The sequence below is a fragment of the Thunnus thynnus genome, chromosome 9, assembly GCF_963924715.1.
Source record: "Thunnus thynnus chromosome 9, fThuThy2.1, whole genome shotgun sequence".
Taxonomy (NCBI): domain Eukaryota; kingdom Metazoa; phylum Chordata; class Actinopteri; order Scombriformes; family Scombridae; genus Thunnus; species Thunnus thynnus.
In genome coordinates, this window is record NC_089525.1 from 13,597,286 (window position 1) to 13,623,156 (window position 25,871).

The 25,871-nt window shown below is 39.2% G+C and overlaps 3 protein-coding genes across 3 annotated transcripts; 2 read left to right on the forward strand and 1 right to left on the reverse strand.

The window, feature by feature from the left end:
* The first annotated feature begins 250 nt into the window (after positions 1-250).
* LOC137189233 (uncharacterized) lies at positions 251-4,571 on the forward strand. Its single transcript, XM_067598983.1, has 9 exons — positions 251-468; positions 1,042-1,155; positions 1,274-2,950; positions 3,039-3,138; positions 3,229-3,377; positions 3,466-3,578; positions 3,659-3,748; positions 3,847-3,969; positions 4,065-4,571. Exons 1-9 carry the CDS (start codon positions 414-416, stop codon positions 4,344-4,346), a joined length of 2,703 nt encoding a protein of 900 aa, XP_067455084.1. The 5' UTR covers positions 251-413; the 3' UTR covers positions 4,347-4,571.
* A 6,474-nt stretch (positions 4,572-11,045) lies between these two features.
* si:ch211-153b23.3 (uncharacterized) lies at positions 11,046-16,189 on the reverse strand. The gene is made up of 11 exons (XM_067598985.1): positions 16,094-16,189; positions 14,904-15,089; positions 13,338-14,813; positions 13,159-13,251; positions 12,963-13,067; positions 12,765-12,874; positions 12,469-12,660; positions 12,215-12,377; positions 11,939-12,104; positions 11,654-11,748; positions 11,046-11,564 (listed from the first exon to the last, which is right to left on the reverse strand). Exons 2-11 carry the CDS (start codon positions 15,058-15,060, stop codon positions 11,473-11,475), a joined length of 2,649 nt encoding a protein of 882 aa, XP_067455086.1. The 5' UTR covers positions 15,061-15,089; positions 16,094-16,189; the 3' UTR covers positions 11,046-11,472.
* Positions 16,190-16,409: 220 nt separating this feature from the next.
* Positions 16,410-20,323, forward strand: irg1l (immunoresponsive gene 1, like). The gene is made up of 6 exons (XM_067598986.1): positions 16,410-16,567; positions 16,899-16,953; positions 17,076-17,263; positions 17,694-17,786; positions 18,189-18,394; positions 18,974-20,323. Exons 1-6 carry the CDS (start codon positions 16,484-16,486, stop codon positions 19,899-19,901), a joined length of 1,554 nt encoding a protein of 517 aa, XP_067455087.1. The 5' UTR covers positions 16,410-16,483; the 3' UTR covers positions 19,902-20,323.
* The last annotated feature ends 5,548 nt before the right edge of the window (positions 20,324-25,871 follow it).

Genomic DNA, 25,871 nt, shown 5'->3' on the forward strand with positions numbered 1-25,871 from the left:
CAACCGTAGAACCTTCATATTCCTACGCATGCCGCCCACTGTATTACACCGCAGAGTTGGAGGCAAAAACATATTCCTGGAAATCACTTGTTATTTAAATTTTACAGGTTTCAACTATAAATTAGATTAGTAGCTTTTGTACGTGCATAATAACGCTAAAAACGAATAGTAGACGATTAAAACATTAGTATTTATAATTTTTTTTAAACTGTCGCAGAAAAAATGTTAAAATATAATAGGTCATGTGTTTATTTTTATAGTGATTACATTATACCCCTGCTTATAGAGAGGAGTGACTAATATGTGTTTTTCCCAGCGAGGTGAGGCTTTTTCTCAGGTTTCTTCTGCATGCTTACGTCACACAGACGGCTGTATTTAAAGCGCATCGTCACATCTGCAGTTTCATTCCTGCCATGGCACAACTACAGTCGCTGCATATGTCCGTGGGCATGTTGGGCATCTCTGCCGGTAAGCTGTGATTTAATGTGTCAATTACAAACATTCATAAGCCTACTTTGTGCAGTTATTAAAAGTTATTATTACATATTAGTATGAATGTAAAATAAATGTATGCTAAAAAAGTAAATTATCATCCTATTTAGGCTTAAAACTTCAAAAAACGTGTTAGTTTTGAAACCTAAAAAACTGAAACCCTCTGGTGTTATTTTTATCTTTTATTCTTTATTTATTATTTACATGTCATGGTAATATATGCTGAAAATAAAGTGACATTAAGTTTTGAGCTGCAGAAACTAAAACTTTAAAACTTAAGCAGCCTACACTGATATCAGACACCAACTCCATTATTAAAACAAAACATACTGCTGCAGATATTTAATTATTAGGTTCATAATTACCTGCATGGCATTAAGGACATTAAAACAGGGACATTTCTCAGTCACTTTCAAGCAGCCACTTGCTGTTGCCATTCGGTAAAATCATATTTTGATCAAAATGTTAAGATACTGTTTGTGACATGAGTTTGTTTTGGTCAGTTGCCAGTAGGTGGCTCTCATTAGTGAGTTTTGTTTTGACCTTTAGGTTCCCTCCTGCTTTTGGTGAACAACTATGCCAGCTCTCCTGAAAAAGGCTTCATCCCCTATACTGCACTGGGGATTCTGCTCCTCATCATCGCTGCCCTCTTAGCTTATGCAGGTTTGTTTTGAGTTTGGTCATCACTAATTTTAAAAATTTGTCAATTTTTATTAATTAGAGATTTGTATTTATGCATGAAAAAACTTAATTTGCTCCCTGTTAACTGTTTACCTCTCAGGTATCCGTCGCAGTTTGTCCCACGCCCAGCTGTTTTCCTCTGTGTGTCTGACTATCTCTGCTCTGTGGTGTGGTTCAGGCCTGGTGTACATCCTGGCAGGGCAGGGGGTGCTAAAGCCCACAGAGCTAAGATCCTCTTTGATCCCCGGCCTGGCAGCTTTTACATTAGCCCTGCTCCTCATAGGCAATGTGGCACTTGTGGTAAAGAAAGTAGTTCTGTGTCTCATAGCTGTCTGCATTAGCTTAGCTTGTGCCCATCAAATTGCCGGTCTGTCAGCTTCAGGTTTCGGCCAGTCTGCCACAGCTGCTAACTACCTCCTTGTCTGTCTGGTGGGTGTTTATTTTGGTTTTGGACGTCTGCTGTCCATTGTCACTCATGGTAAAGTGGAACCTCCAGGAACTGGCCTGAAGAGAAAAGATGAGCTGAAAACAGGGCAGAAGCAGGAGTGTAGTGATGCAGTGTCAGTGGGTCTGGTGATGAACTTACTGTCGGCCTCTGTGTTAGCCTGTCCTCTGTTAGGTGTGGTCCCTCAGCTCTTTGTCGGTCACGTCCCCTGGCTGTGGACAGCTGGAGTCTTCCAGCTTGGCATGTGTGTCCTCTTCTACCGAGCCATGGACACACTAGCTGCTACTTTTTACGGCTTCACTGCTCTCCTGAGATTTGCAGAGGGCTACAGTGCTCTCCTATCATTCTACAAAGTGGAGCCTTTCTCCCCTGTTCCCTTCCCTGTTGTCTTCTCTGTGCTTTTCTTCATCCTGGCTCTGTTTAGTTGTCAGAAGAGTTTGCTGGAGGGGTTCTACCAGTTGTTCTTTTCAGCGTATTGTATTGCCATTGCAGCCCAGCCTCGAGGCTTCTTCCAAGGAGGCACTCAGGGAGTACAGGCAGCTATATTTGTAGCCTCTGCCATCATGCTTTTAATTACCGCATTCAATATGGTCTCCACTAAAATGATTCCCACAGGGCAGGGCTATTTCAAGGCTTTAGTAACCAGGACGCGGGGTCTCACTCTCAGAGCCCATGATAAAGAGCTCCATGCACCTCACCTGGGCTACTCCAAATATGCAGATGCAGAAGTGTTAGGCTACGCCTGCAGTGTACTGGCTGCTTTTGCTGTCACAGCCACAATTGGTGACAGAAATCCTCTGTCTGTGCTGGTACTGCCCTGGGTGGTGGTGGCTGGTGGGGCACTTCAGCTGCTCTGCGGCTCGGTTGCTTTCTCTCGGGGTAAAACCTTTGAGAGCACAGTTTTTATAGTCTACGGGGTGATGTGGACTGTGTGGGGGTTGACACGATACGGAGGTCTGTACGGTGATACCAGAGGCTTTAATGTGGCCGTCGGGATCATCTGCTTCATGCTGTTTAACTGTTTAGTGACAGTGGCGGCACTGTTTCTAAATGTTGCCTGGTTTGTCTATGCATTCACCTTCCAGCTCATCCTCATTAGCTTCCTGCTGGATGCAGTAGGTGCACTGCCTTATGGTTATGACATAGGAGTCACCATCATCTTTGGCCTTGTTAGTTTTTATTGTTTTTTGGCTCACATTTTCAACAGCACCTTCCAGACCCCCCAGATCCCCTTAGGAAAACCTTTAGTGAAGCTGAGTGGGGTTGGAGGAGGGGCAGATATCTGTCCTCATGTGCCAGCCCGCAAGGCTTCATCTGTCCAACAGATTGCAGGTAAGAATGCATAAAAGAAATTGATGTGAATATTAAAATACAGTTGTTTGCATACTTGATTTTTCTTCTCCTCTCTTCTCCTCTGCAGAAATCATGAAAAATGGTGGCATATGTGGAATGCCTACAGACACTGTCTATGTGCTGGTGGCAGCTTGCAACAGGCCAGATGCAGTTGTCAAAGCTTACAAGTAAGTGTCTTTTTTTCGTGAGTGTGCCCTGGTCTGAATTCGCTTATCAGTTCCGTCTCATTACTCTCTAATTTTTGTGTTTGACTTCAGGGTGAAGAAGCAGGCGCAGGACCGACCCATGTCCCTGTGGATCTCTTCCATCAAGCAGCTGGAGCCGGTCCGACATCTGCTGAGCCCTCTGCTCCTGGACTTCATGGAGGCTGCGTGGCCCTCCTCCATCAGCATGGTCATACCCAGAGGTAGGTGTGTGTTTGTGGATGTTTGCATGTTTGTGCCTGGTTGCCTGATGGTGCATGAAGGGTCATATGGGTTTCTTGTCTCACACAGGCCCATGGATGGACACCTTTGGTTTAGGAGAAGCTGCCAAACACATAGGGACTCCACAAAGCATCGCTATCAGGAACCCAGACTGCACTGTGGCCACACACCTCATTAACCTGGTAAGGGCTGTAGACATGAATAACTGCGCACCTTCGGCAGTAAACCCCATAGTGAACACAATGACCTGTTTTTGTTGAAGGTGGGGCCCATTGCTGTGACCTCAGCCAACCCTACAGGCGAGGCAGACACAACTCACCACAACCAAGTTTATGCCAAGCTGGGCAACAAGGTAAACACAATAATTCAGTTTTATTAAATCCAAGAGGCACTGCTGTTCATACTTTCAGTGAACTTTTTGTGAACAATATGTGTATTTTGCTTGGTTAGGTGGACGGGGTGTTATGTGATGGAGCCTCGCCAGAGAACATTGCATCCACTGTGGTTGACTGCACAAAGATTGAAACAGGAAACATTGGTTTCTTCAGAGTTGGTCTCATTCCTAAATCCAAGGTGATATAAATATCCCCTCCTGTTCCTTGCATTTTAGGTTAACCCTCTCAATTTTTTGTACGCTCATACTAATACTCGCTGTTTTTGTTTGGAAGGTTCTTCAGATCTTTGAGGAGGTTCAGAGGCGGCACAGACAAGGGCAGACGAATCCTGCTTTTATATATGATATAAATCTGCCAGATACACAAAGAGACAGAGGTTCAGAAGAGGACAATGCAGCGTCAGAATCAGAGTCAGAAAGAAGAAATGGAAACTCGACACCGTGCACTGATTCCCCTGACCAAAGTCCAGTTCTTAGAAATGAGTCAATGCATCGCTTCAACATGCTGCCTGCTGCATCAGACGTTCACAAAGAGCTGTCAAATGAAACCTCTTAATCTGGTGTTTTATTGTGGCCAAACGAATGTTTGTTTTTTTTATCATGTTTGTGTGTTTGTCTGAATGTATTATAATAATGTATATAGTAATATAATGTATTGTAAACTAATGTAATGTATTATAAACTCACAAATCCTCATGCACTGTTATTTGTAATATGACTACATGACGATAATTTGTGGGTAAAATTTGAAGGTAAAATTACAATAAATTATTTCCATAAAATTGTTGCTATGCTATTTTAATATACTAATGGCTATGTGTTTTTGTTTCCTCACCATTTATCAAATATATTCAATGAAACATATTCACATTAACATTTACAGATCGCTGCTCAACATTAGTTACTTGATTGCTCTGTAACTCTATATAATCTGCACCATAATCTAAAAACATCATGGAATAGAGTAAGTTAATAAGGAACCGCATAAAGCTGTGTCAATGATAATTATAATCAAACTTATAATAATAATCAAATAATAAATAATCATAATTTCGAGCAATAAACTTCACAGAACAGATAAATGGAAAATAGAATTTTGGAGTGAAGCACGTCATTTACAAAACACCTTTCTGATACTGATAAGCACGGAGGACAGTAAAATAACTGCATGAAAACACATTTTTATGCATATAATTTAATACTTACATAAAAAAAAACAAATTACATCCAACATTTAATTTCATGCAAACGCAACAGCCATCAAGCAGTTTTGCAAAGAAGAGCCTAGTTGAAAAAGAGTGATATTTTAACACATATTAAGACACATAGTACGAACCATAGAAGCTTTCAATTACTATGATTGTAAAATGCCAGTTGACCAACTGCTAGTTGCCTCAGATGACCGGAAATCAAATCTCTTATTAACTTTCAAGTACAACAAGCTGTTTCCTCACTGTGATACGAGTTGCAGACCTACATCAATAATTTCATTACAGAAAACATGATAAAATGTCCATCATTTGTTACCACTCAGTGTCTGAATATCACCTTTTGCTAGACTTTCTAAACTAATAATGCTCATATAATGATGAACAGGACATGAGAAAAACACAAAAACCCCACAATTAATCTCACAGTCAGCTGTTACAGGCCTTATTTATGTTCTCTCTTCTTTTCTAATAAAACCCTGTGACGATGCTTATTCAGTTTATACTCAAAGGAATATTTGAACTTCTAACCCTTTCAAATTGTTAAGATTAATTATTATCAATTAACAATCTGCCCTTCCTCATCTTGGATAAAAAAGATATACATCTTATCTTTATCTCGCAGTCCAATGCTGACACTTCACATACTGCCCCCTGAAAAAAAATTTATTATGTTGATTAGGATTAAGGTTACTGATTAGGTCAGAGGGCAGGAAAAAGGTGTTACACACTCTGGCTCTCTATATATTTCTCTTTTATTTAATAAATAAATCAATTTTATGAATAAAAGAGAAATGCATATGGATCCAGAGTGTGCAACACCTTTTTCCTGCTCTCCAGTGATCTGCACCTCACTACAACCCTTGGTGTACATTACTTATCCACTATATATTAATTTGGTCAGGTCAATATTATAACACCATGTTTCATAATGGCCACAATGCAGGTGTCAGTGCATCTGTAGAGATTCCCCTCAATGTCAGATGAGGAATCTAATTTCAGGTAATCCATTTCACGGCTGCTCATTTCATTCTCTGAACAGGAGAGATCGATGCTGTAGTGATTCTGAGCATAGATGATTGCTAAACTCTGTAATATTCAGAAACTGACTTTAAAGGGGGACTCTATGATTTTACATATCAACATCCACAGTATTTACACATCTTGGGGAGCACTACTACATCTGTGAAAAACAGTTTTATAAGGCTTTTTGTGGCTCTAGAGGAAACTTCCCATAATCTGATATTTTGCCTCAAATGATGTCACTCACTTCTGCTTTGATTTTGAATCCTTTTTGTTTGTGTATTTGTTTGTTTTTGGTGTTTTTTTGGTCCATCGTGAATCCAACGTTGTTATAGTGGTGCAATGCTACATCGGTTTACTCTTTAGGTGGTGGGAAAGAAGTTGATCAGTGATGATTCATGTGTAAGGACTGCAACCAGCACCTGGTCAACTGACATTTTACAACAATTTAGTGAGAATTAAGGTTACATGATCTGTGGAGATGCAGGAAACACGTGAGTGTCCCATTGCTGTGCGCCATTTTGTGTTACTGGATAGGTGATAATCAACATTAATGTGAATAAGGAAATGTTTGTCAGAAGAAACACAGTGATAAAACCTTTCCTTATCGCCTTTTGCAGAAAGCTATTAGTCAGTAAACACTGTAATACATCTGTTTTTCTGCAAATCCTTCCTGCCTCTTAATGTAATTGATGTGACCTGATAAATAAATAAACTATTAACAGAAATCAGGCTGAAGAACTTCGGGCTACACAGACCAATGCAGAGTTTTCAGAAACTTGTTATTTCCTCTTTTGCGGAGTAGTTGAGTAAACAGGCTGTCTGGACTAAAGACTACAGTGTTTCTTCTGCACACACTGTCAACCACAGTGACTAACAAACAACCTGTGGAGCAGAGTGAAAGGACATCCGCACCCAGGACCTCCGACTCACATCTCACAGCAGTGCTTTTGTCAGACTGTGTTTGGGTGTTTCTGTGTAAATGTGTGAGCATTTGAAAAATATTTATAAATATTTCAGTGTATTTTGAATGGTCTACCAGTGCTAAGGGATTTCACTGCCACCACAGCATCATTGAGCATCTTTTTTACTGCATTTCTACATCCAAACAGAGAGGAGTCACGAGAGTGTGTGTGGTCAGATATGCCTGTACTGTACATCCCTTCAAGAAGTGCAGGAAAAATAACACTTAAAATAACTCAAAATGTTGATGATGCTGTTCTTTCTTAGTACTATATCTGTCATTTGTGTCATAATGAAACTAGGGCAATGGTTAATATGTCACCATAATAATGATTCATTGTTCCAAAGTTTATTGAACAGTTTTAAAAGCTCTTTCGTTCTGAGTGTTTCCTGTTAATGAGTTACTCTATAAGCATCAGTTTCCTTATTTCATGACAAGACTAATATTTATCCTTAAAAATGGGGAAATCCCATGGATGTGTTGTTTTGGTTGACTTACTTTCAAAGTGACGTATCACTATTCCAGTCTATTCCAGTAACAAGAAGGAAAACCAAAAAATGTTTCCTTATATGTTTCCTTATGGGTGGCTCCATTTATGAGATGCTTTCAGGGAGGTACTCCAATTACGACAAGGGTTTTGATTATTTTACAAAGAAGAAAATATCACTGATATTTCTTTATCTTTACATTTATCAAGGTGATAAGATAAGTCTGGAAAACAATCTTTCTTACTATGACACATAGGACCTTGTGCCAGAACCACTCATACAAACAGATCTTAAGATGCACGTACGAGTGATTTAAGAACATTTGTTGTTAGGTATCAACGAAATTGATGAGTGGTCCAGTGTCGTACATGTGATCAATAAATCATATCTGCCTTTCTTCACTGGGTAGAAACACTTGTTTGACTTACAATTATAATGCACTAATCTGAATTAATTTGGAGTTTGAATATGATACTGAAATTAATTCATTTTCATCATTTACTAAAAGGTTTTTTAGATTTTATCATTTTTATTGGCATATTTTGCTGCAGCAACTTCTACATTTCAGTAGCTGTTGCTAAACTTCTCTCATTCTGACAGCTACCTCTGTGTCTCTGCAGGTCTATGTCCAGTATCATCTTGTTGTAGATAACAGTGTAACATCATCTGTAGACTATAATATTCTCTCCTCTAATATCTCTGTGACTGTCACATGACCACCTCCCATCACAGACCACTTTGCTTTAGAAATATGTTTTTTAGCATCTAATTTCATGTCAAATCATTCCCTCTTCTTTTCTGTCACAGTGCAGAGCTGCTCTGATTAAGTGTTAGCTGGATTCATATTTCCTGATTATTTTAGGTATCCTACTGCTGACACTCCTAAATTTTTAATATATTATGTTTTGTCTACTGAGAGGAGGACTTGAAGTTGTGCAGTGTTTTTACTCTTTGGGAATTTTTTTGTGAGTGAAACTTGCCCACAAACAGAGAGCCAATGTTGATTATGCTGATGATCACATCTCACGAACACCACATCCACAAGAACAGGTGACTGTTCATGATTCATCAGGCTGAAACCAATGATTTACAACAAGTCCAGGAAGTTAAGAGAGTATGTTGAATCTGACTTTGAACACTTGTACAAGCAAACCTCACAGAAAAAAGTCAAAGTGCACGAAGCCCAATTTTTGGATCAAATTTAGAAATTAAATGACGATTATTTGATGATTTCTGTTATTAAAACAATGATATGGCACAGTATATTGTAGCCTACATTTTCTATTAAGTACAGAAAGTAATTAGACATTTTGGCAATATATTGTTTTCTTGGTAATTTGGTTCAATGTTTTTTTTTATTGTTTGCAGTGTATATATCTATATCTATATCTATATATGTATCTATCTATATATATAATTATATGTTTATATACAACTGTACATGTTTAACATTGCAAACCCCATTCAGCACACATGATCTTTTCAATAACACGTTACATACATCAGTGTATAGATATGCATACCTACATAAAAACATATTTCCACACATACATAGGCGCCTGAGCAATGGTACAAGTGGAGCAAACGCATCCCCATTATTCAATCAGGGGGAGTAAATTTACGGTTTTGCTACCCCACTTTTTGTCTTTTTAAAAATAAACTTATTATCTAACAGTCCCCGTAATCAAGTGATTATATTTAAGCTGCCTATATCAATGATCATTTTTCTATTTTCAGCAACTGACAAAAACAAGTAATAAAAAAATCGGATCGTTTCAGACCACCATTTGAATTGGTTCAGTCCAACCCATCACAGCGCAAAAGTATCTGAATTAACATCAGTCAGATGTCCAGCAGTGGAAAGTAACTTGCTTACACTTTGCAAAATACCCTGATTTCATTTCAGTTTCAGTCTGACTTAAGATGGAATTATTTTATAAGATGACGCATTGCTCCATGTAATGATCTCTCATCCGGCTATTCTGCACTGTGCTTTTATTGTTTGTCTTTGTTTAACCTTGAAAATGCAACCTACTGACATTTTAGGTTACATAATGTTTTTATGAATAAAATTTCAAATATAATCATTTCCTGTCCTCATCCACCTAATTATATACTGTTCTTGATGCATTCCTGGTTTTCATAGCACCCTCAATCTAACTAATCTAGACTAGTGCAGGTGGCTGTTTCTTGACTTAATCCAAGAGGTTAGATGATGTATAAATGCAGGAAATTTGTTTTAAATCACAATTTTTTTTCTGGAGAAGGACCCACAGACCCCCTTCCCAAATTATGTATCTTTCCAAGTTTGCGCCCCCATATTAATACATAACCAGGCGCCTTTTCACACATATTATACATACTCACATCATATACACATACACAGACATACAGTATACATATAGGACAGCTATGTGATGTCTATTGATTGTTGAAAGTTATTGTATCTTCATAAGACTGTATGCAAGGAAATTCCAGCATTGCTCAGCTTTGTTGGCACACCTCTCACCGTGGTAGTCTACACAATTCAACAAACAAAAGAGGAGAGGTGATGTATGTGGAGTAATTTAATACATAGCACAATAGCCCTGAAAATGCAATTCTTCTGGGAAAAAAAGCCCCAAAACTGAGCTTTTTGAAAAGAGCAAATGTATTTACAGAATACAGAAAATGTATCCAAAACATCTTAAAAAAAGAGACAAACTGAGTCGGACCTGTCTTTCTGCAGCACCAAGTGTGAAGCCTGGCTTACAGTAAAATAAACATAAAACATAATACCATAATGAGCACGTTGACATTGGAAATGAATAAAAAGGGACTAATGTCAGCTTTCAGAATTCATATAACAGAGCTTGCACATAAAGTTAGTGAAAACAGTGCCATTTTGTTGACTTATGCAATTAAAAAAGAAATACAAATCTGCATGCAATTGTCTTTTATCAATTTATCATGTTATGTCTTGGCACATTTTGAGTAAAACCTTGTATGTACTAGACATTATGGGGTTTTTTTGCTATGTGGCACGTGCAGTGCACCATGTCATTAGGTTTCTGTTATCTTGTAATGTCATATCCATACATGCAATTAGTGCAAGTAAGATTTTATTGGATTGGACCCATCAATTATTGCGTAAATAGAAAGAATGCAGCTGTTTGTGCGTACTATTGCACTTCAGACTATGTACTACACTCTGCCCTTATTTTCATATTTGTAACATAGTATAAAAAAAAATCTTTTTCATTAATGTTGAACTAGGTGTGCCCCATCAGTCATAAAAAAATATTTCTTCATTCTACTTCAAAACACATGGATACCATAATATTAACACTGTGATCTCAACAATCCCAGTTTAGTTCCAGTCTGGGACCTGTGTTGCATGTTGCATTCCCCCAAAACGTATCCCTTGTTTCCTGTCACCTCTCAATTGTCCACTGTTGAATAAAGGCAGTAATACCCTAAGAAATATATATTTTTTAAAACTAAATATATTGAAACTTAGTGTACCAGCTATATCATTATAATATTTTTAATTTAGGACACAAACGTTTCACAACATCAGTCAAATAAATGTATAAGTTTGAGTTTATAAGTTTATTTGCACAAAATTCAACAGTACAAGAATGCACAATGAGCTTAAATACATACAGGGCATATGTCCACACATATGTACATACGTTTTCTGACGCACCCTTAAATTCAGATAAGTGTGCAGTATAATTTAAATGTATAAATACATATTTACAGAATCATTAACCTTTTACAACAGTCATTCTATGAAGATTGTTCGATATTATTTGAAACAAACTTAAATATCAAAGTTCTTGCAAAGATTCTTCATGTCAAATAAATTCTATGCTTAGCAGACATCCACTTTCACTCAATCTTATATTGTTCATAAAGTGTCCTTGAGATGGTGGAAGGAAAATACGGGAGCTGAAGAAGCTAATCTTATAGGGAACCAGGAGTGAAGAGGCTCTCTGAAGGAGAGAAATTGGCTCTCTAACATTCACCCATCATGTTTCTCACTCTGTCAAAGATCTGTCGGACTTTTACTGCAGGGACACAGCCTTCTCTCAAAATGGTGATTGTCCCTGTGGAAAGAGGAAGACAGGTAAGAATTAGAAAGTGTCTGTTAAAGCAAAAACAGAGACAATCTGCTGGAAAAGATTCTGCATTATACCTTCATCAATCCTCAGGCAGTTGACTATAGTGGAAGCAACAACTTCATTAGAATCCCCATCGCACAGAACCCCTTGGATCTTCTCTCCTAGTCGGCTGTGACAAAACAGATGGTCAGAATATATTGTAATAAACTGATAAAGCACACATTTGTTACTCTGACACACTGAGATGAATCTTCTGTAAAAAGCAGTTTTCAAATCTCACGTCAATACAAAGTGTGTCAGTTAACAGGAGACATGTATGAGGACTTTGGTACAGTAGAGTTGTCAGAAAAGACTCTTACTTGACGACCATGCTGTGGTGGGTGCTGTCTGGCTCTCCACTGGGATTGGCTGAGGTAATGGCAAGGGGTCCAGTGATGTCACATAGGTGGCCAGTCACAGTGTGGTCAGGGACACGGATCATGATGCTGTTGTTGGTACCAACACGGTCATAAGCTGGTCCCACTCCTACACAAGATGAATTAAAACATTTAAAACATGAGGTGACTGCCATCTTTTTATGCTAAGATAATGAAGTTAGAAGAAGAACAAAATTGCTGCTGTTTTGGCTAGTTTACCCAGTTTGAACAGCCAGTCTCCTTTGCTCACTATGCAGCTGATGCCTCCAGGATACACGTTCCTCATAAACTCCCAGAGCAGAGGACTGAAGGGAGGTTTGGCTGCCACCAGCTGCTCCACACTAGAAATGCAAATACAGATGGGCTTCTCCGCTGGTCTGTCCTACGGGTTATAAACAACAGGTTAATGACTTTCACATCATGCACAAAATGGTGACATTGGATTTAATTCACATGACACTTTTCATTCTTACTTTAATGTTGTAGATTTTCTCTATTGCCTGAGGGTTCTTGCAGGATGCAGCCAGGGCATACACAGTGTCTGTGGGAATGCCACATACTCCGCCTTTCTCCAGCAGGCCAGCGATCTCCAGAAGACCACTGGTGAGTCGAGAGTTAGCCTCAGGACAGTGTAGCTCTGGAGCAGTCTCCTGCTTCATTTTCTCCTAAGACAGGCCACAGAGGGAGGGAAAACACAAAAATATTTAGTTTACAGCAGATCACAATAGAATGAAAGAGGAAATATAATAAGAGTCTTTTGATTGGTTACCTTTAAGAAGGGAGGGCCCATAGGTAACACTCTCTGTGAGAAGATGCAGTTCAACATTGACGCCAGAGCTCCATATATACAAATTATAGAAAGCAGCACAAGCATGGCCACTATGAAGAAAAAGTTGTCACAATGTTTTAATTCCAATGTGGATGTTTTTTAAAAATGTGCTTTGAATGAATCTTTGTCTATACTTACCTTCTAGCTGGTATGGCAGTCGCTGAAGGGTGGAAAGCAGGAAACAGACTAGTACAACCTCCATGACTGCTGTTAGAAACAGCAAAACCAGGTTCCTATAGGCAGCTGACATAAACAATGGAAAGGATTACAAATGGCTAAAAAAAAAACCAACATAAAATGATTATTCTGTTAAAAATAATATGATAAACCTTACCAATCACCATGAGGAAAGCATTAATGACCAGGAGAGCAATGGCTCCTGCTGTAAAACCGTAAGCAGCCTCTGTAGAAAACTGAAGCAGTTTACCTAGAAATTAAAAACTTGTGATTAGAATTTTGTGTAAATCTGTCAGAAAGAAATCTGCATTGAACCACATGTTTGTACTCACATACCTGCAAACCTAAACCAGGTCCAGGTGGCCCATACTACCACATAGATTGATGAGATTACTGATCCGAATCTGCCTGCTCCTGCGACTTGCAGCCGGCTGACATAGGCCTGGATGATAGCTCCAGAGATGAGGACCCAAGGGACAGTCAGATGAAGGAAGGAGAGGTTTGTGCTGGAAACAGCAGCCTGAATAGCCGAGAAAGCTGCAACCCCATTTGATAGGTAGAACAGGGCGTCTGAAGTGTGGTCCATTTGGAGCAACACCTCCTGGTCTCCCTGTTCAGATCTTCCACACGTCAAAGCCTTCTTCAGTTGGTGAGTGGAGACAGGCTGTGGTCCTACAGGGATGAGAGACTTCTCTGCTATAGTGTTGATGAGACGTGAGAAGGTACCATACAGGGAGGTTGCGCAGAAGAGAGAGCAAGCTACACCAAAGAAAATGTAGTATCCCTGGAGAGGGATCTGGGGGACTGTGGAGACTGTCAGCAGGACGAAGAGCATGTTGTGGATCAGCTCCAGGACATCGATGTTCAGGCTTCCACAACAGAGCACCAAGGCTGCCACCACAAAGAACCAGTCTCCCACCATCATTTCCCTCCCTGAGGTCACTTCACTGTCCTTCACAATCAGAGCAGATGCCACAAACTCATCCCAAGCCTTGATCAGCCAATATGTGGCATGAAGACCAAACTTTGTAGTGTGGTAGCAATCTTGGCGCAAATGGGCATAGTAGCTGGAGAACAGCTGGGCGACTGAGACGATTGACACCCATGCAGCACCCAAGCCAAAGGACTTCATGTACCCAAAGCTGTAGAAGGCGAAGATGAAGGGTGCAACAGTGTCACTGAAGAAACCCAATGCCATTGGCTCTGCATACTTTGTGTTTTTCTTCTTCTCTTGGCCAGTGCTCTGGGTGCTTGCTGAGTTGGTGGTACCAAGCAACAGAACATTGAAGAGGGGTGTCCCGAAGCCTTTGAGGGCCAGACGCTGAGTCAGACCTTTGACAAGCAGTGCAGCTGAACCATAGATGGCGAAGATCAGAATGAGCAACTCGAAAATCCCAGAGACCACCAGAGCCCAAGAACCTGCCATCAGAACCACTGCTTCAAAAACTAAAGTGGCTGTGATTGCCCCAAAAACAAAAGGCATGATGTAGTTGACTGTGGCAGAGCAAAAGGCGAGGAGAAAGGACAGAAGGATATAGGGGACGAGACCAGCAACAGCTGACTCTTTAATGGACAGACATAAATAGCAAACTGGGGTCTCTGTGGTGTCATTCAGCAGCATGTTGCTTGATACGTTAGTTTCTGTTGTGGGAGTTTCAGCTACTGCACCAAAGTAAATCCGAGTGGCACCATAACTGCCCCAAAGAGCAGCATAGCCAATGAAGGCAGTGCCACTCAGATGATCGTATTTTCGGAAGGAAAGCAGGCCAGCCAACAGTTGGCATATACCACCAATCAGGATGAGATGAACACCTGAATAAAACATAAAATTAAAATTACTAAGACTAGTTTACACTTTTTTATTATATTATATTATTAAAGCAGATTATCTACAAGTTTTACCTGCAAGTATGTTCTCCACCCCTTGCGGTGCGATGCCAGTGTGTGCTGTACTGAAGTTCTGTAGAAGTACAAGGAATGCACTGATCCCATTGGATAACATGCCTAAAACTCCCGGCTCGCCATAGAAACTGGCCGGAAAGCCATCTAATGTAGTCATAGTCTCTATGTTGTCAAAAAGCACTTTTGCTGAAAAAAAAAATCAACAAAGGATGTAATTTAACAAATGACACAAACAACTTATCTATGAATATATATGCTTGGTACATTTTCCATTATGGATAAATTGCAATACCAAATACATATATCACCAAAAAGACTAATTCAGAATCATCTTGATTGATTTATTACAGCACATTTACCAAGGTAAAAAAGTATTATAAGTATCACTATGTTGCAAAAATATGAATGCAAGTTAAGTGGACAGAGACATGTTGTTTGTGGTTGGAAAGAACAATTTGGTTTTCTTAGTGGCTAGTGAATGATAAATACTCTAATCAGTGCATTTTACAAAAACACCATAGAACAAATCTGAAGCTAAATTAAAAACAAAGTAGATATGATAACACCTTTAGGAATGTAAATGTGAACCACAGATAAAAAAAATTAGACTGCTGGTCCTATGAACTAAATTAGATGTTATTAATGGATATATGGATATATATTCAAGTGAAAGTCAGAAAAGTTAAAAAGTTGGAAAACTCTCCATCAGGCTCGTTTTTGTCTTATCTCCTGAAACACCCCCATAAACCTGAGAGTCTCTGGCCCTGCCCACTCATAAGTAGGGTAACTCATTGTTGTAGTGTAACAGCAGCAAGAGACACAGAAGAGTAGCTATATTCAACGTTCCTGCTCTAATGACTATAGTTAATATAAGTTACTATAAGTTAATATATAGTTAATATAGTTACTATAAGTTGGTATCGCATAAGTAAACATTTTATCCATAACTGACATATTGATATATGCACAAAAGACAAGCGCAGCATACTAAGGTACTGTCAGATACACTTTTTAAAGAGTTGGGATTTTGGTATTCTCTAATAATTTTATTCTGCAATAGAACATCTTTCCTGTAACTGCAATTATTCAGACAATGTTTAAAAAAACTTGTTATTTCTCACTGTTCATTATGTTGCATTTTGAAGCTTACATACAAAACACAATCAGTAACACTGGAAATAAGGTCTTACCTGGTGAAGCTCTTCAGAGAAATGAAGTGTGGAGTTGTTCTGGAGTGTGGATGAAAGGTTGATCATAAATAAGACTCTGTGTGTAGGAGGAGTTCATTAAAATTCCCCCACACTCACCTACAATCTGCAACGTGAGAGATGACATCATTGACTTACCTACAATAATAAAACTTTTAAAATAAAACTATTTCTTCCTCCTTTTTTGAGGGTGGGGATGTTTGTTGTGATGACGATGTAAGCCAACTACATGGAAATTCCTCCTTTGAGGAAACTCATTAGGGTTTTGTTATGAATAAGCCTGCCCTTCCTTGTTCCTTCACAGTCAATATCAATAGCCATTGTAACTATATAAGGCAGGTACAACTCAAACCCAACATCAGTATCCATCTGATGACTGCAATCCTGCTGTATCAAAGAGAGAGAAAAGAGAAAAACAACTTGAGAAAAACTGAAGCCATGATCTCCACACTACAGGTAAAGATTCAGAATACTTTTGCAGGCATTTTTACTTAGATTAATATGAATCTACATCACTTTGTATGCCTTACTAAGTAATTTTACGGCATATTTATTCAATCTAGTGAAAGATCTAATGTTACAGCAGATTACACATACACACCTGGTACAACACCACCTCACCTGTACAATAGCTCTTTCAACAGAGGCACACAGAATGAGCAATATTCATGACAGTGATGCCAATGTATACTAAAATTTAATTAGATCCGTGTCTGACAAGGAAAATATCTGAGCGCGCCAACAACCTGAAATAGATTTGAGACTCTCTGTACTCTGTGTCCTGCAGAAAACTATTAGACCAATGAGCACTGTGAGAGGACTGCATAAATCTGCAGTGGAAGGTAAGCTGTTACATACATAAATTCTACTTATTCAGACAAAGAAACTAATAATTTCTCCTTTACTAACTCCCGACTTCTTTCCTTCTCTTTCTCGCTATTTTTGCTAATTTTTCCCAATACAGTCTTTAACTGCCCAGCCCATGAGGACACAGTCACAGCCAGCTTTGGGAGGTTCATCAGCGAAGTAAAGCCTCAGCACTTGTCCCCTGTAGTCCTCCACCGCAGTAAAAGGATGGTGCTGGACAGCGTTGGAGTTGGTCTGATTGGCAGCACGACAGATGTGTTTGAACTGGCCCTGCAGCACTGCCAGGTGAGCCGAGGGGAGAGAAATCATTAGAAGGAATAACTTTTTATTAAGGTCTTATCAGATATAAGTAGAGACAGATGAAAGCTAATACCTGACCTTTTACAAACAGTAGTCATAAGTCAGTGCAAAGGTTGTGTGTGGACAGATGTGATAAAGGGAAAAAAAACACTGGTTATTATTAGAATATATCTAGTCATATAACTCGGGAACAGAGAGGGGATTTTTATGTTTAATGAAATATGACGAAGAAACTTATTCAGCTTTCATCAACTGAAGAGTGATGAGCCAGAGTTTAATTTAATTTAAATTTAAAGTAAAGCTCACAGTATATGTCTGTGTGTGTATGATGACACAATATCTGACTAAAACATTGCAATAAAAATATCCTTGAAACAATTCATTATGTTAACCTGTCTGCTTCTCTTCCCCTCAGAACATGTACGCCCCTGATGACATCAGCTCTGTGTACGGACGCAAGGGCACCAGGCTCTCCCCGACACTGGCAGCTTTTGTTAATGGAGTGGCAGTGAGTATAAATAGGTGGAACAGATGTGTCACTATTGTCCCATGTGTGCTAGACAATTTCGGATGCACTAATCCATAAACCCATTACCGCAACCAAACTACAGCTACTGAACATGGAACAGTCTAGAGAGCCAACCACAGGAGGAATGAATGGGAATTACCCTTCTGCAGAAATTTCCAACATTATGTGTGCAAACACTAGTTGGCCTCCGTTCCCCAAATAAGTCACCAGGGTGTCGAGCCCATTTCTGCAGCCAGCCTTTGCCCTCTATGATTCAACCCTGTCATAGCAATTAAAGAGACTCAGATTTTCCTATTAAATACATTGGCCACAGTGAGGATTAGGGACTTGATAGCTATTGTTCCATTTGATTTTTTTTTAAATGTGTCCTTTTTGCCACAGACTCACTCCATGGACTTTGATGATACATGGCACCCTGCCACTCATCCCTCAGGAGCAGTCCTTCCTGCTGTGTTAGCTCTCAGTGACATGATGCCTGCTAATAGCAAACCTAGTGGCCTGGACTTCCTGCTGGCTTTCAATGTCGGCATAGAGATCCAGGGCCGGCTGATGAGGTTCTCTAATGAGGCCCACAACATCCCCAAGAGGTGAGCACCTCAGAACATGAGTCATATCAGAAATAGGTACTTTAAGTTATATTAGCAACATTGTGGGGTTTGTACTGGACTTGGTCTCCGTAAGTGATCATTTCATGGATATAAAGCCTGTCCTTATTTCTATATTTTGTAAGGAGTATCCACATGAGTCTAAAGCCCATCCATATTTGACTCTGCTGATCTCTGTAGTGTGGTTTACAAGGAGGTCGGTGCAGTGTAACATGCAGTCTTTTAGTGGTGTCAATGAGCTGTGAAAGACGTGTTATTATGTTCATCTCCGGGACAGCAGAGGCTCTGTGGGTAGTGTTCGTACAATTAGCCATGTGGAGGAGAATATCACAGAGGGCTCCTTTTGGCAAGTGTTTACACCAAGTCAAATTACCCACCACGTTATTTGCTTGTTTATCAAATACTTCAATTACTAAAATTCTTTTTCCTTTAACACACCTGAAATAAGCTGTCTCTGCATGTGTAAAAGAGAAGTTGTTTGTACGCAGCTCTGCTATAACCATAGTGATGGAAATGTAAACCCAACCCTCACTAAAGACTATCTGTCTTCATCATCACCAGGTTTCACCCTCCCACTGTGGTGGGGACTATGGGAAGTGCAGCAGCCTGTGCTCACCTCTTGTCCTTGGATCACTCCCGCAGCAGTCATGCTTTGGCCATTGCTGCCTCTCTGTCTGGAGCCCCAATGGCTAATGCTGCCACTCAGTCCAAACCCCTCCACATCGGCAATGCCTCACGTTTGGGGCTGGAGGCCGCTCTCCTGGCCTCTCGAGGCCTAGAGGCGAGTCCACTGGTCCTTGATGCTATCCCAGGGGTAGCCGGCTTCAATGCTTTTTATGAAGACTACGTGCCGCAGCCTTTGGGGTCACCTGATGATAATGGCCATATGTTCCTGCTAGAGGAACAGGACATGGGTTTCAAGCGCTTCCCCGCACATCTGGGGATGCACTGGGTGGCAGATGCTGCAGCCTCGGTCCATAAGCTTCTTGTGGGGGGTGACCATGGCACTGTGTCCCCAGCTGAAGTTCAGGAGATCCTGCTCAGAGTCCCCCAATCAAAATACATCAACAGGCCTTTCCCTGAATCTGAGCACCAGGCACGTCACTCTTTTCAGTTCAATGCTTGCAGCGCTCTCCTGGATGGCGAGGTGACTGTGCAGTCCTTCACCCCCGCTGCTATGATGCGCCCTGACCTGCTCGCTCTGCTGGGCCGTGTTCACGTGGAGCATCCCCATGACAACCCAGCTAATTTCAACCGCATGTATGCCGAAGTCCAGGTGACACTTGTTGGGGGAGACATCCTGAGGGGACGCTGTGACACCTTCTACGGTCACTGGCGCAACCCACTGACCAATGAGAGTCTGGGGAAGAAGTTCAGGAACAACGCAGGGGCTGTGCTTCCATCAGAGAGGGTTGAGAGGCTGATTGAAGTTTTGGAGGAGCTGGACAGACTTGGGGACTGCACCCACCTTCTCTCACAGCTACAGTGAACATTTACAGACATACAGGGTGACAATAACAAAACAAAAAATGTTGTACACATTACTGCAAAATACTGATTTATCTGTCAAGCCATGTTAGAACATAATTATCTCACGTATCTTATACTAAGTTATTTTATTGTATTATTTTATTTAATCAAGACATAAATATGAGTTATAAAATATGATTTAATAACATATCACATGGGTAGGAAAAGAAGGTTTTTGTACTGAATAATTTGAAATTTCTATTTTATATATACTCCTTGCAAAATACTATACTTTATTCTGTATGTTTGTGCTACACAATGTACTGTTAAAATGTTAATTTCAACACTTTAAATGCTTATTGCTTGTAAATGCAACTGTATTTCCTCTTTGACATTTAATTTCACAAATATAGCATTTCTGTTTTTATTGTAATAAAGCTACTAAAAACCAAAAATGAGAAAGTGTCCCTTTTTTTTGACATCTCCTCCTGTAAGTATTTAAACATTTATAAAGAATGAAAGCAACACGTGCAACAGTAAGCTAAAGGCAACACTATATACTTTGCTGGAGGAAAAGATTATGTGGAAAAAATTAGTCACAGGAAGTCACAAAGTAGAACCCATTATTCTATCATTAGGTTAATTTAAAACCTAGTCTGTAGTTTTGTTTCATGATAAGGACAAACATCCTTGTGTCCTTCAGTTTGAACAAGCAGGTAACAGCAGTGTAAGAAAAGTTAACAAGCCATGTGTTTAGTCAAGTGTGTGCATTTGGAAAGTAAATTTTAAAAAAATGTGGAGTAATGCTGGGAATAGAGAGGTGCTTTCCTCATTCTAGTCTCCTTAAGTTAATATGTGCCAATAAGTCTGCTCAGGAGGAAACAGACGCCTGTCCTGGAGACATGAGGGCTCTGTTCCATGCACCTACCCAGCTCAGTCGTGCATCGGATACGGTGAAACCAACATGTTTGCAGCACTGTCTGGGTACACCTGTATGTATTGGCAAAAGTGTCATGGTTCATAGTGTACTTAAGAAGAAGGCACTATTGAGGTTAAAATTAAAGCAAGTTGTGGTTCTTTCCAAAAACTAGACACACAAAGTCTAAAAACAGCAAGTTTAATAACTTCCTATTGTCCAAACTTACAGTGAAGTACAATAGCAACTTATTAACGTTATTACGTATAGCAATGTCAGTCTCATCTTAGGGGGATCACCCAACATTTTGCATTTTACATCATTTTCTACAAGTTTCTTTGTAATTCGGCCTGACATATTCACTATATTTTGAAAGGTTTGGATAAAACTTAAAGTTAAGTTCTATGGGATGCATAACGTTTTTAAATTATGGACTCAGAATTAGTATCAGCAGGGTAACAGCTAAGGGTTGTAAGAGTTGCATATGAGCAGATGACGACAAACATAATACAAATCTGCAGCTTTTATTTGATTTCTTCAAGGTTTTACCACAAAGACAAGTGCAAAAAAGGTTTATAACCAGTCATAGTAACCCTATACAAAAGCTTCTGTATGAATTTGCTCAACGATTAAAATATTTACAAATAAACAACGCAAAGTATTGTTTTAGTAACAAGAGGTCAGTAACAACTGAGTATTATTTATCCTCACTAAGCACAATAGTAGCCTATGTTTGAACCATGTAAATAAAAGATGTCTGCATATCTTAAGCCAACATATATATTTTAAACATACTGACATCTTTCAATCTTTGAAATAATCTCTCAAAAATAACCTGATGAAGGTCTGCATACTGAAACGTTGTTCCCAATAAATCTCTAATTGCAAGCACAGAAGACAGTGTGTGGGAGTTCTTTGTTCAACTATTGTCCACCCATGGTGGATCCTGTCGATCTGCAGGTGTGCAAATGTTCTACTCCTTAATCTTTGAAATAATGAAAGCAAAACATTTCTCAAAACTTCTGAAAATTAAAGGCTTTGTAATTTGCTCTACCATGTGTAACTTTCCATCCTGTCATGTCAAGTAGGTCAATTTGGTGTCTTTCTTGAATCTGTTATGGCCTGTTTGGAAATTTTGCTCCCAGCAACTGGCACTTTCTGGATAAATCCAATGCTTGTTGAACAGCTCTCACTCATCCCAAGTACTTCTCACTTAGTCTGATGTTTATTTTTCGTGCATTACATCCTTTAGTGGCTTCAAATCCTCTCTTAACAAGTTCCGGGATAGCAGACTTCATTACCACAAATTTCCCATTACACAAAATGGACTCTTTGTCATCACTTAAGGAATATTGGTGCCTATTTCTCCACACTCTGACCAGAGCTGACTGTTGATTTTTCATCCTGTCTGCAACAGGGACATCAAATTCCTTCTTGAGTACCTTCAGTATAACCTTGTAGGTCTCATTACCCATTGGCCGTAGGCCCAGGCCTTGTCCAGTACTTATCACACAGAGTGTGGACAGTAGAAGTATGCGAAGAATCATCTTCAACCTGTGAGACACACAAATATGATATGGTGCAAGTATCTAACCGCACTGAACATGTACAATAATTTCAGGTGTAATTCTAAATGGTCAAGTCAACAGTCTTTTATTTCTCAATTATGACTGCTGGGTTTAGGCTATAAACTGCTACTGTTAGCATTCGCTGTTTGCCTGTCACATTTGCTACTGGTCAAATTGCTAATAAAATTATTTTCAATTCACTATCAGTATTTAATCTGAATGTATTAATTTTGTAAGAGGTGTAACTTACTCTACTTCCCGTCAGGGTCCCACAGTAATCACCCTAACTGGGTTTATTTTGTGGAGGTGACTGTTTACTTAGAGGTAGGAGACTCGGGTCACATGATTTGACTCAAGTGAAACTCCAGTCTCAAATTTGATGACTTGCGGTTTGTGTGATCATAAATAACAGAGGACTCGTTCATTGACTAGACTAAGACTTCAGATTGATGACCTGAAAGGAATTCATTTTGATTGATAGCTGTAAAATGATGAGCTATAGTCACTTTTCTCATCACTGCAAGTGCTACTAAAACAGTTACAAGCACTGACACTGTGTCCTGGGCGAGCGAGCGAGACACGCGTGAGCGACAACTACATTGTTTAGAGAATTACCTAAAAGACAACTTCCATGGATCTAGATAGATATAGTCAGATATCCATTGCCTGAACATAATGATATAGTCAAAAATCATGAGTTATTGGTATTATGAAACTGTACAAGCTGGTCAAAACTGGTCAGAACTGTGGTTTTATGCAACTATCATATAATTCCTTCAAACAATCATAGGTGGATGAGAGCTTGGATGACACTTATTTAAAGTAAATGTAACATATAATTTATCGTTTTCTTTTATCTGGGAAATTTTCAATTAGGGACGTGGGAATTCAGATTCTTTCCTGCATTCACTGACATTAATTTAAGTTCACTTGATGTCAGTCATTAATCATTAATCGTTTGCAAGCCTTTAGTGATGAGCAAAGTGACTGTAGCTTACAAGCCTTTGAGAAATGCTTCGTTTTCATTATTTCAAAGAATGAAAGACCGGTTCAAACATAGGCTACTGTTGTGTTTAAAGGGACACTCCACCCAAAACATGATTCTACCTCATTTTTACTCTCTTTTGGACCCAATAAACTCATCCAGACAGTTTTTAGAATCGTTTATTCTGTCTAAAGATTAAAGATTTTATTAATTGTTAGCAAAAAGTTAGCATGTAGAAGTTAAATCTATCTTTATAAACAAAAAACAATTTTTAAAAAATGAGGAAGAGAAAAGAGGAATATAAATGAGGTTGAATCATGTTTCGGGGTGGAGTATCCCTTTAATGAGGATAAATAATATCCAGCTGTTACTGACAATTAATACTTCACATTCTTTACTTGTGGATAGTTTAACTGTATAGCAGGTGAGTTTGTACTGAAACTTTTGTATAGGATTGAGTATGATTGGTTGTAAATCTTTCATTGCTAGAGTGACATGATACTGTTTCTGCCTCTCCTGAGATTATTTACAATGGGCTTCTTAATAAAACCTGGTATAAATCTTCCTGTGGGAAGAAAATGTGATAAATATGATTGGGATTGATTGCTCATTTGTACACACAACACTTCATCAGTCTAAATAGGCAATAATCTAAAGGACAAGGATATGTGGGAATAAAATGATATTGGCTGTTGAAGACATGTAGAGTTAGCAACTTGTATAAGCTGCAGATTTGTATTATATCAGTGGTTTATTACATTTGTGGGAAGCTATTACAATTTTGAAAGCTGAAGATTTTCACCTTTCTGCAAACGGAACAACTCCCTGTAAATTAAATAGTTTGCAGGAAATGACGTATTACATTAGTGGGATTATTACATTAAAAGCTGCAGATTTGTATTACATTTGTGGTTTATTACATTTTTGGGATGTTGTTACGTTTGCGGGTCTAACAGTCGACATTCACATAAACTGATAAGAATACTGTGCAGTCAAAAAAAAGCAGTAATTGATTTCCTGTGTCAACAGCTTGAACACAAACAGCAACAAAACGTCCTCACTGACTCCAGCACACAGTATCATTTTAAATCAACACAGCAGCAGGGATTGTAATACAGTATGTTCAGTGTTGTGCCCTGAAGCCATATTGATTACAGCTCACACAGATGAGTGGGTCAAAAATGACTTGAGTTGTCTAATTTAAGTAATTAAGACCAGGTTATATTGGTCTTGATGAGCAGACTTCTACCATTTGGGAATGATGCCAGATACAGTTTTGGTACAGCTATGTCATATGTGCTCTGAACAGAGCAGAGAGAATAAGTACAAAAAGGTATCTTCTCCAGTTTCTTTCAATGAGTCCAAATACAACTGATAGTTCAGAGGTTAACCAGGGGTAGATACATTTTTAGGGGTTTAAATAAGCAAAAAAAAGTATCTTAGGCCCGTAGGAGGTGGCTGGCCTGTTGCAGGTCAGATCCCCTTTAGAACAGCCCCCGCCCCTACAGGAGGGGTCTGTTCAATTGGGTCTGTAAAATAAAACATAACAGATTAAAACATAACAGAAGATAGATAACTGAGTATGCAAACAAGTTAATAAAAATAAATTCATAAATCATAATGAGAGAATAGAAAGAAAAGAGAACACATATGTATGTCTGTGGATGGACTTGTAAAATGATAGAAATGGAAATAGTTAAGTCAATTCAGTAACTGAACTGAAGAGACAAAATTGAAATTAAGATTGAGATTTGTGATAAATGGGGTCCAAGTTTTCAAAAAGTGTGACATCTGTTTTCTTTGAGAGGCAGTTATTTCCATTGATATATGTTCTGTGCGAAGATTTAACCAATGATGATGTTTAGTGTTTGTGTGGTTTTCCTGTTTGTAAGGATGACTTTCTTGGTGATATCTAGGGCAACCAGTGTGCGTTCTGTGTGTTTTGGTGGAAGTTCAACTGAGGATAACTCACCAACTATGCATAATGAGGGAGAGGGGAATGCTGCAACCCAAGACTTAGGAGAGTTTAAACCAAAAGTGTTGTATAGGTGGACAGAGCTATAAGGAGTGCATGTAGTCATCTGTGGTGCCTAGAGTGTACTGTGAACATTTATTTGTGTTAGACAGACCCATTTCATGCATTTTGCTTTGAGTGACAATGTGTTCTATGGAGGATTTTATACTGGATTAGTTGTAGATTTGTATTCTTTGTCATTTCAAATGAATTTCTGCAGACCTGTGTCCAGAGGGGGTCAGAAGGTAGAGATGAATCTCTTCCTCATTTAGCAGTTGGCAAGTGGATGTTGTTATCTACACTCACTGGCCACTTTATTAGGTACACCTGTGCAATCTAACGCAATCCAACAAAACAACTCTGCCATAAATTCTACATTTACGAGGCTTATACTTTTTCAGTTTTCATTGACATTGTCAGATAAGGTGATAATTCTCCTTTATGTTTATTATTGAGGTCGTAATGGGTGGTGGTGTACTGGAGTGCATTATATGGAAAAGTGTTCC